The following is a 10,741-nucleotide window of genomic DNA, read 5'->3' as shown; positions in this document are numbered from 1 at the left end:
ACTGTTTAGATAATTTTATAGTTTTTATATTTTATAAAATATTGTATTTTAATAACTACATAATGAAAACATTTTCATTTGAAGCTCAACTTCGCATGAATTGAATGCAGAGGTGTGTTATGGCGCCCCCTTTGGCGCATGCGTGTATTGCATATTTGTTCCATGATACCGCAGGAGAACATTAACATTTGGATGCTGCAGAGAATGTATGTTAAAGTGACTTTTAGTTAATCCAACATCAGTATTAAATCCAGCATTTAATAAAAAGCCTCATTAAGATAAGACCATTGTTTTTTTTAAAAGCACTGGTCAATTTTTGCTTCCATTTCGTAGTGTGTAGTAGAAAGAAAACATCCAAAAAGCACTTTTAAGTTATTTTATTACACTTTATCGGTTTGCGTCTGTAGATTTCAGTTACAATACATATCTTGTTTTCTCAAATAGAGTTTGTTCATATATCATTGTGCACGGATTTACATAATATTTTGCTCCTAAAACGTGGTAAAAATTAACTTTCAGTAAAAACCTTTAGTATGTCACCAAAAAGATACAAGAATTTTGAATCTGGCTTTATTTAATGTTCAGATTTCTGTTCTTTAAATGTACGCAAATGAGTGAATTTTTAATTAGATAATGCCTCATTAGCATATTTAAACAAGAATTCAGAAAACGTGTACAAAATTTACTGTTTAACTGGGGGAGTATGGTGATATGTATATATTGAGCACATAATGACAGTTATCCAACAGATAATGATTTATTAAATAAACGGAAATTCAGATTATTCATATGAAAGCACATTCAAACAAATTCAAAGTGTTTTGTAATGAACGAAAAACAGAAATTCTGGAAAGCAAAAGACATGTTTATAAAAACATTCTCACTATATTTGATTTAATTTCTCTGCCACCACTTGTACTATGTACAAAATTGTCTATCCAAAACAAAAGAGCAGCCTCACCCCATATAATACAGTAAATATTAAATCTTTTAACAAACATGGATCTTCCATCTGATTAATGCATTGTGAAAAATCCCCCCTGAGAAGTACATAAGCATTAAAACATGTACAGATATCATTGGTGTGAGGAATTAAACCTAAATGGATGTGAAGCACTATTATAACTTTAGTGCAAGGCAAGATGTACAGTTAAACTGATATCGGTGTTTAATGGTGTAAAACATGCCCATTCACTACCTCCATTTATATGACCAGGATTCAATGTACATCCTTAGCCAGAGCGGGTACCAACATGTGTCACATAATCTAGGGTCAAAAAACATCTTTATGTTTAGTGGTCAACAGTTAATGTGGAAAGTAATGTCATTCATAATTTGTGGATTAAAGTAACCAAAAATTGATTCAGCAGTCAATGTAATGGTGGCATCTCTCTGAGAAAAAAACAAACAAAAACGGTGCTCTAATATTTTTATATTAGAGTAGGAAGATATTTAATCTTACAAGTGGGCTGGAATAGAAAAAAAAAAAAAAAAAAAAAAAAATCAGAAAATAGTAGATGTATTATTTTAAGACCAATCCCCATGTGCTGAATAGTCTCTCTATGCCCTTTGTGTAGTTTTGCATTTTTCACAGCGTTCTGCCTCTGGGAAAACGAGGAAGTCACAAGTAGCTGCCCGCTCGGGAAGCACAGGCTCTTTTGCTGAATCTTTGTGCCCCGAGCCCTGGCAGACAGAGTACCTTTCCAGGTCCTCGAGGAGCGCAACAACCTCTTCTGTTGTGGTGAGACGAGACGGGTGGCTGTCGTAGAGTTTGTGGGTGGGCAGCAGGGGTTGTCCCTGGACGCTGATGTGGTAGTGGAAGCTGGGCTCAATATGAACTATGGTGTCTGCCATAGTGGAGCTCTTGGAGCACTGCATCAGCTGTAACCGAGGCCCATCCACCACAACACAGAACCAGAGGACGGGAAGCACCATGCTACGAAGAGATCTCAGGAGCGGCATCAGTTCATGGTTGATGTCGATGCCTTGGATGGTGGGGTCGCTGTCTGCCATGCTGAATATCTGAGTGATCTGCAAAAGGCAGATGTACAAAATCACTGTTACTCCAATGACTTCAATATTATGTGATTCGGACAATATCCATAAAACGGCTCCTTACCGATGGACAAGACTCGCCCTCCTGTTGCTCTTCTTGAAATGGTTCCTGACCTGCTGAACCTTGTGATCGATTACCTTCCCTCAAACTCTCCGCAGCATAGCTTGATGGAATTGCTGTAGCATCGCATCTAGCTGCAGAAAAGACCTCTGGTCTCTATTAATAAATGGGAAATGCAAATAAAGCTGGTTAATCAGACCAAGCAAACAAGGCAAGCAATTCATTGACAATGTCTACCGGAACAATATACATACATGTGTGTGTGTGTGTGTATGTGTGTATATTATATATATAAAATGTATATATGTGTATGTATATATATATATATATATATATATATATATATATATATGTGTATGTATATGTATATGTATATGTATATATATATATATATATTATATTATATATTATATTATATTATATTATATTATATTATATTATATATAAAATCCTGAAATTATTCTGATACTTTTACCATCCATCCAAATGTGAGAGGCCACCTCAGGGTTTATTTCACACTTGCTAATCTTTGTTTTTTGTTTGTTTTTATTTGTTTAAGCTTAAGACAGACAAGCATAAGTAGCTTACCACAGAAAGAAGGGCTCTGCTACTGAAGCCACTGCCTTGAAGCCCATTTTCTTTGATCATCTCCGCCCGTCCTATGTGCATCTGGGGGCTTCTCATCTTCTCAAGAGACAGGGGATGAAAGAAATGTGATACAAACATATTTATATAGGTCTGTTCAAACAATAGGAAGATGCATTCTGGCAACCAAATAAGCTTATTTCCGTCTAGGGAAAGCTTCTCTGGGATTCGTTTTTAGAATTATGATGACTTGATTAATATTATATGGGAATTATATTGATTTTTATGGCGAGAACATACCTCAAGTTTTTGTGGATTGTAGAGTGGGATGCTGTTCATCATATGACTGTTTGGAACTTCAGTATAACTGTAAGCCTAAAATCAACAAGGAAAAAAACAACAACTAGCTAACAGGCTAAAGCTAACTGGAATAATCGATAATGCTTTAAGGAATCCACTGGAATACCTTTCCATTGTAATTTGGCTGGAGGAGCCTGTCTGGATTTATCACCCGGCCAGCACCCGAGGAACCCTTTGGCACATACGGTTCAGCCTCATTATCTGAAACCTCGAAATCCCACAACTTTTTGGACCTGGGTCTACCGCGTCCATACGTGTAACGTGGCCTGCCGTGGGTAACCCAGCCCTGAGAAAAAAGCATCTCTGCCTCATCCATGGGCAGCAAATGCTTCTGTTGAACACAGTTGACATGATTATCACTTCTTGTGCAATAGTCAGCATCACTATAACTTTTATACACCCAACCAGAAGGAAAAAAATAAAGCTAAATGAGAAACATAACATACAGGTAATAATACCAAAGAAGCGGAAAGGATTTAACGGTTCTCTTTCCACTAAACAACTTGAGTTTCTAAACAATTCTTTTAGTGAACACATCTTTAGCTACAACATTGTCATCCAAACTACCAAATATACACATAACAAGTAACAGTACTTGGTTCCTTTCAAACTTAAGTTTTTTATTTATTTTGATAATTAAAAGGGACCAGATTATAAAAGTAACTGACTATGAATTAGTTAAAAATTATGGAGTTTTACTATTTAAATAAATAAATATAATAACATGTGTAATATAATATAATCAATTAATATTATATGATAATAATTCTAAATCTAGTAGAACTAAAAGTAAAATAATGCACCATACAACAATATTCCAATTCATATAAAAAGGTGAAAACTAAAATAAATAAAGATACATAATACAATCAAAATAATATTTCGGAAGCCCACCATAGCCTCTCTTTGGCACTGTCGTAGACGGCATTTCTGTCTTTTTTTATTTCTGCCTCCAAACTTGGGTTTGTCCATGCAAAAATCACAGCTTCCACAGTCTGTGCGGCGAACGCAGCCTTTACACTTCCCGCAGGAACGGCGACGCACCTTAGGTACACCCATCTGCAAATCAAGTGATACATTTTTTTAAAAAACTACTTAAAAAGTATTAAGGACATTATTTTAAGTCTCTAATTGTGTCTGACTGTATTAAATGTTTGCAGCTTTAGCCTCAACCTTCATAAAAATCTATGAAGGCAATAAATACTTTGTTGTTCTTCTTTGTTGTCTATGTGCATATCTGTGATCAAGGCACATGGATAATGCTACTGCAGTGTAGCTACAACTCTACCTCATCCAGGCCATTGTCACCATCATTACCCCCAAAGAACATAGACAGATCCTCTGAATCACTGTACTGCAGATAGGAGCTCTGCTCACAGGAAAACAACATTTAGATATAGTTGTTTTACAACAATCCCTCAGATTACTTCTGACAGATTATTTAAAAGACTGTTACCTGAGAGTCCTCAAATTCCTCTGAGACTGAGGGCTGAAAAATAATGAATGATTAAAGCTTTTTACAAGCATAATGAAGTAATAGTGTGCTGTGTGAATGGAAAAGTTTTTTTCCTCACTTTTGAAATATATGAAGCTGTGCTCAGTGATCCAGCAGTGTTTAAAAACTGCACATCTGACGTCTGTGGATTAGATAAAAATGGGTACTTAAATGACTTATTTAATTATTAGACAAAAGGTAAATCTTCATATACACTACCGTTCAAAAGTTTGAAAACACTTTAGTTTAAGGTCCAATTCTCACTACTAACTAGTTGCTTATTAGCATGCATATTACTAGGATATTGGCTGTTTATTAGTACTTATAAAGCACATAATGCATTATGACCATATTCTACTTAACAACTACTTTACTAACTATTAATAAGCAGTAATTAGGAAAGAGTCATAGTTAATAGTGAGAACTGGACACTACATTTTTTTTTTTTTTTTTTTTTTAAGAGATTAATACTTTTATTCAGTAAGGATGCATTAATTTGATCAAAAGTGAAAGCAGAGTTTTCCATTACAAATAAATGCTGTTTTTTATTTTCTATTCATAAAAGTATACTAAGTAAAAATGTACCACATTTTCCACAAAAACATTAAGCAGCACAACTGTTTTCAACATTGATACTAAGAAATGTTTCTTGAGCACCAAATCATCATATTAGAATGATTTCTGAAGGATCACATGACATTGAAGACTGGAGTAATGATGCTGAATATTCAGCTTTGCCATCACAGAAATAAATTATTATTCTGCTATTCTGTATATTATCTAATCCAATGGCATTCATATATTGCAAGTGTGGCCAAGGGTACAAATACTTTCTGGGTAACAATTGTAGATTATATTCTTACACAAATTTAGATATCTGCTCTCTGAAAAATGAAAATAAATAAATCTGAATTTAACCACTGTACCTTTCCACCCCTGTCCTTACGGATGGGGTGCAAACACTTCCGTTTGCGACATTTAACAACTTTCCGGGAGTGGATATTAAGTCGTTGGCGTAGTCGACCATTTCTGCAACTAACACATTTTCCGCAGTCCACTGCAGTTTGGCACGCCCGGCATCGGCCACATGGAGCCCACTAAGCACAACAACAACAACAACAAAAAAACACACAAATAAATGTCTTTTTATTTGTAAGGCAATACATTGAATAACACCACATAAGCTTTAAACAAACATACCTTTTTGTAGGGTTTTCTGCGTCTCACTATTGCTAAACCAACAGAAAAAAACAATCACCAAAGGAACAACAATAGCCAAAAAAAAATATGATAAATATTGCTTAATAACCTGTGCTCACAAAACTGAATGTAATGCTAAAAATACTTTTGACTTACATGCGTTAACCTCTAGCCTGCAGTTCTGGCACATAGTTTGTCCCTCTTCATAATTAAAGGTTTTATTACATCTCTCGCAGATGCTGAGGACAACCAAAATGAGAATGACATGAAGAAAGACATTCACACCACTGATTTTGACATTTATGCTATAGTATAAGAAAAAGAAAAGGCACTGCCTACCCAAACAAGTTTTGTGCAGCTCCACCGGTACCATTGACGGGCCTATCTGCAGACGCTGAACCAACAAAGGGACGAGCAGTTGGATTTGCAGCCCCTCCAGTCAGATCAACAGGAGGCTGAGTGGCAGCTTTCGGTAAAGTGGTATTTGTCCCAGGACTAGTAAAGGTACTGCATTTCTGTGGGGTCACGGTATTCGCACCCTTTTGGATGGAATATGAGCTCAACTTTGGAACAGTAGCACAGCTGAGACTTACAGACGATCCTGGACTGCGGCCCGTGCCACCTGCATCCGTTAATTCATTTGGAAAACTGGGTGCAGAAGAGCTGCCATAGTGTGCCATAGGAGAATCCATTCTCCTTCTCTATGGGTACCAGAATGTAGGCATTATTGGGAAAAATGTGAATAAAGCAGAAATAAACTGCACTGACACTATCCGATAAGAATTGATCTGAATTAAGCTGTATGATGACACTATTGTCTCCTATAGAGCTGCTTTATAGCTGAATCAAATTTGTTTCATAAATTAATGAATTTTACAACAACATCGACATTGTTATTGAAATGAATCAACACTAACTTGATGTGAATAATGACACTATTGTCTTCTGTAGAGCTGCTTTAAAAGCAGAATTTGACTCATATTTGATGAAGTTTGCATCGAGTGCATTTACATGCACGTTCTTAAAGGGATAGTTCACCCAAAAATGAAAATTCTGTCATCATTTGCTCACCCTCAAGTTGTTCCAAACCTGTATAAATTTCTTTGTTCTGTTGAACACAAATGAAAAAAAAAAAAAATACTATGGAAGTCAACGGTGCCCCAAAACTGTTCAGTTTCCCACATTCTTCAAAATATCTTCCTTTGTGTTCATCAGAACAAAGAAATTTATACAGGTTTGGAACAACAGGGTGAGTAAATGATGACAGAATTTTCATTTTTGGGTGAACTATCCCTTTAAGCCAATTATGCGTAATAAACCGACTATGTATGTGGTCATGTAAACGCGTTTACCCGTTTTCCTTTATGGGAGTAAGGTCATAAACGGCTTAAGCATAAACCGATCATCATCATCTAGATTTTTGCCCCTTACACCGATCTCGCCCAGCATGTAAACGCATTAACCTGCTTTCTATTGGCTTATTGAAGTGCACGTGTGATATGTGACAAGTCCTTATTGCGGATTTAAGTGTATCTAAACAGAGTAAACGTTTTACAATAAGGGAGGAGGAAATATATCGCAAACTCAGACTCTTTCTTGACTCTAAGAATTATAAAAATTTGTTCTCATCTCATGCAGCAGAAGTGGTTCAGTCAAAATGCTGCATCTGTAACTGCATGAGAGGATAATATATGAGCTGTAAATTTCTCGCTGACATGTTGCAATAATCTTCCTCAGGTTTTAATGCTTTATTTAACATCACAACCGAGATAACAAATGAAATACTCCAGAGTCAGATACACAAATAATTACATTTTGATGTCACTACCAGGAAATACCCTGATTTATTAATAAAGTCATGTAAACGCAGTTTACTTGTGTTATTGGTTTGCATGTAAACCCGGACAACGGGTTATTTCAATAAGCTGATTTTTGTGTACTGGTGTGCATGTAAAAGTGCTCATTGATTCTGTCATTATCCGGTTTATTTCTGTGAAGCTGCTTTGAAACCATGTGTATTGTATAAAGCATTATATAAATCAAGGTGACTTAAAGAGATAGTTCACCCAAAAATGAAAATTCTGGCATCATTTACTGTTCCAAACCTGTGTACATTTCGTTGTTCTGCAGTACACAAAGGCAGAAATTTGGAAGAATGTTTGTAACCAAGCAGATCTCACCCCCAATTGACTACTATAGTAGAAAAAATAATAATAATAATATGGTAGTCAATGGGGGGGGGTGAGATCTGCTTGGTTACAAACATTCTTCCAAATATCTTCCTTTGTGTACTGCAGAACAAAGAAATGTATACAGGTTTGGAACAGTAAATGATGCCAGAATTTTCATTATTGGGTAAACTATCCCTTTAACAAAAAATAAAAGAGTTTGCTGAATATCTCCTCACCTTTCTTCTTCGAGGCCCGTCACCAAGAAATTGGCCTGTTTTAAAATCAAAATTTGTGAGGTCCACAGAGTCATTTATATGTTTCAGAAGCTCAACCCTACTTCTTACTTTGTGACCTCTTGGACTGAAAGGGAAACAAAATAAACAGTGATTCAAAATGAAAGTCTCATTATGCTAGTCGTATAGGTTACATTTTAAAACAACTGTTTTAAATATACCTTATATAGTATGTATCACTGCGTCCTTCACTGTTGCCTGACCGACGAAAAACCTGCTTGCGTTTCCATCCTTCCCCCAACGACGGACAATCTTCCCAGCCTTCATCTGCCTCTAACTGTGTTCTTCGTCTAGGTCTCCTAGATGAAAAAGAAAAACATACATCTGTTTTAGCTCAAACAATGAGCTTTTTAATCAATAAAAGTTTGATGTGAGGAAAAATCCAGGTCATGTACATACCCTCCACCTCTGCCACCTCTCTCTCCAGTGCTTTTCAAAACACTAACCACACTCCCACTCCACTCACTACCAGCAAGGCTCTCTACTTCTCCATCGACGCTCTGGGAATCAGCGTCTTCACAGTCTTCTTCAAGTGGCTCCAGCCAGTCACAAGGAGGTTTGTCGACATCTTTTGAAGACTCGCCTTTCATTTCGGTTACAGCTTCCTCTTTGTTTTTGTCCGTCACATGGTCCTGAATGTCTGTGCTTGTCGTAGGTTCTTTGTTATCCTCTGTAGTTGCATCTTTTACTTCGGATGTTGGTTCGGCAGGTTCAGGTTCTTTGTTTTCCTCTGTATTATCATCTTTTACTTCCAATATTAGTTCTGCAGGCACAGGTTCTTTGTTTTCCTCTGTATTTGCATCTTTTACTTCGGATGCTGGCTCTGCAGGTACAGGTTCTTTGTTTTCCTCTGCATTTGCATCTTTTACTTCAGTTGTTGGTTCTGCAGGTACCTCAGCTGCTACTTCCTCTGTCTCCATGTTATTAAAGCCTGTTCTTCTTATTTGAGCTGCAATAAGCATTAGCATTAGTAGAGATACAGTGTTTCGAACAGCAAACAATCCTTGGCTTACATAACTGAAAGGCAAAGGAAATAAACATCTACTTTTTGTCCATCTGAAAGTCGAATTATCTGAATACCCTCTTTGCAATGTGTTTTGCATTCAGCTCAAGACACCTGCAATTGTATCCATCGGTCAGTTGGCTTCCTATTGTTGCTTTGCCTATAGGGACCAATCGTTTTATTTATAAAAGCACGAGTTTTGATGCGCAAAATATTCTCTAGGTAGTCAGCACAGTAGGTTTTGAGACACAGCCTAACACGTATTAGCGCCAATATTTAGCGTGGTGGCTAAAGTGTTAGCAAGCGTGAAATGATAGTAAGTAACACTAGATACTAAGGTTTAACGAGATTATTTGCTGTTTTTAATGGTTCGCTTGAACTAAAGGTCATAAATACAACTTCGCCATTTTAAAAACCTACCTGTGAACCCCTTAACGAGCCCTCACATTGATATATTTTAAATAACAGATACAGGATAGAAGCCGGAAGTGCTGTTGTAACCCGGAAACACGTGACTCAAGCATTCGAATAAATTAAAGCTCTCTTATCACGTCACACAAAGATATGTTGCGTAGCTTGATTTATCATTTACTTATATTTCATTTATCTGCCGTTCTGTTCGTTGTACTGCTACACAACAGATCTTATGTATGTCTATCTTATGTACAAATTACTTTATCAGCGTAAAAATTTGCGTGAAAAGCTGAAAGAGTAGCATCAGTCTCATAATTTTGCCATTTTTGTATTTTTTGCTTTTCATAAACAATGTTTTAAAATAAAATGTGTTTATATAAACACTCAATAAAACAAATAAGCAAACAAACAAATAAATCTTATGTAGGCTAGTCTTATGTAGCCTTTCACACAACTCTTATTGCAAACTGAAATCAGAAAAGTAAAAACATCATTTATATATATATATATATATATATATATATATACACTACCGGTCAAAAGTTTGGAAACATTACTATTTTTAATGTTTTTGAACAAAGTCTCTTATGCTCATTAAGGCTGCATTTATTTCATAATAAATACAGGAAAAAACAATAATATTGTGAAATATTATTATAATTTAAAATTATGTTTTTCTATTTTAATATACTTTGAAATATAATTTATTTCTCTGATGCAAAGCTGAATTTTCAGCATCATTACTCCAGTCTTCAGTGTCACATGATCCTTCAGAAATCATTGTAATATGCTGATTTATTATCAATGTTGAAAACAGTTGTGCTGCTTAATATTTTTTTGGAACCTGTGATACTTTTTTCAGGATTCACTGATGAATAAAAGGTTAAAAAGAACAGCATTTATTCAAAATATAAACCTTTACTATCACTTTTTATCAATTTAATACATCCGTGCTGAATAAAAGTATTCATTTCTTTCAAAAAAAAAAAAAAGAAAGAAAAAAATTACTGACCCCAAACTTTTGAACGGTAGTGTATATTGTTACAAAAGATTTCTATTTTAAATAAACGCTGATATTAACTTTTTATTCATCAAAGAATCCTG

General features: G+C 35.6%; 1 protein-coding gene across 2 annotated transcripts; it reads right to left on the bottom strand.

Annotated features, from left to right (window-relative positions):
• Nucleotides 1–738: 738 nt before the first annotated feature.
• mbd1b (methyl-CpG binding domain protein 1b) lies at nt 739–9,744 on the bottom strand. Of its 2 annotated transcripts, none has more exons than XM_051912839.1 (17): nt 9,644–9,744; nt 8,620–9,169; nt 8,382–8,519; nt 8,164–8,287; nt 6,096–6,457; nt 5,913–5,995; nt 5,757–5,788; nt 5,483–5,653; nt 4,636–4,698; nt 4,518–4,550; nt 4,350–4,430; nt 3,956–4,120; nt 3,168–3,392; nt 3,002–3,076; nt 2,705–2,800; nt 2,120–2,272; nt 739–2,031 (listed from the first exon to the last, which is right to left on the bottom strand). In XM_051912839.1, the coding sequence occupies exons 2-17, from the start codon at nt 9,138–9,140 to the stop codon at nt 1,561–1,563; spliced, it is 2,793 nt and encodes a 930-aa protein (XP_051768799.1). In that variant the 5' UTR covers nt 9,141–9,169; nt 9,644–9,744; the 3' UTR covers nt 739–1,560. The 2 variants fall into 2 exon arrangements, with proteins under 2 accessions (XP_051768799.1, XP_051768798.1); XM_051912838.1 differs by lacking the exon at nt 9,644–9,744 and adding an exon at nt 9,266–9,596.
• Between the last annotated feature and the right edge of the window lie 997 nt (nt 9,745–10,741).

This window comes from Ctenopharyngodon idella, chromosome 11 (genome assembly GCF_019924925.1).
Source record: "Ctenopharyngodon idella isolate HZGC_01 chromosome 11, HZGC01, whole genome shotgun sequence".
NCBI classification, from domain to species: domain Eukaryota; kingdom Metazoa; phylum Chordata; class Actinopteri; order Cypriniformes; family Xenocyprididae; genus Ctenopharyngodon; species Ctenopharyngodon idella.
This window is presented reverse-complemented; position numbering and strand designations above follow the sequence as displayed.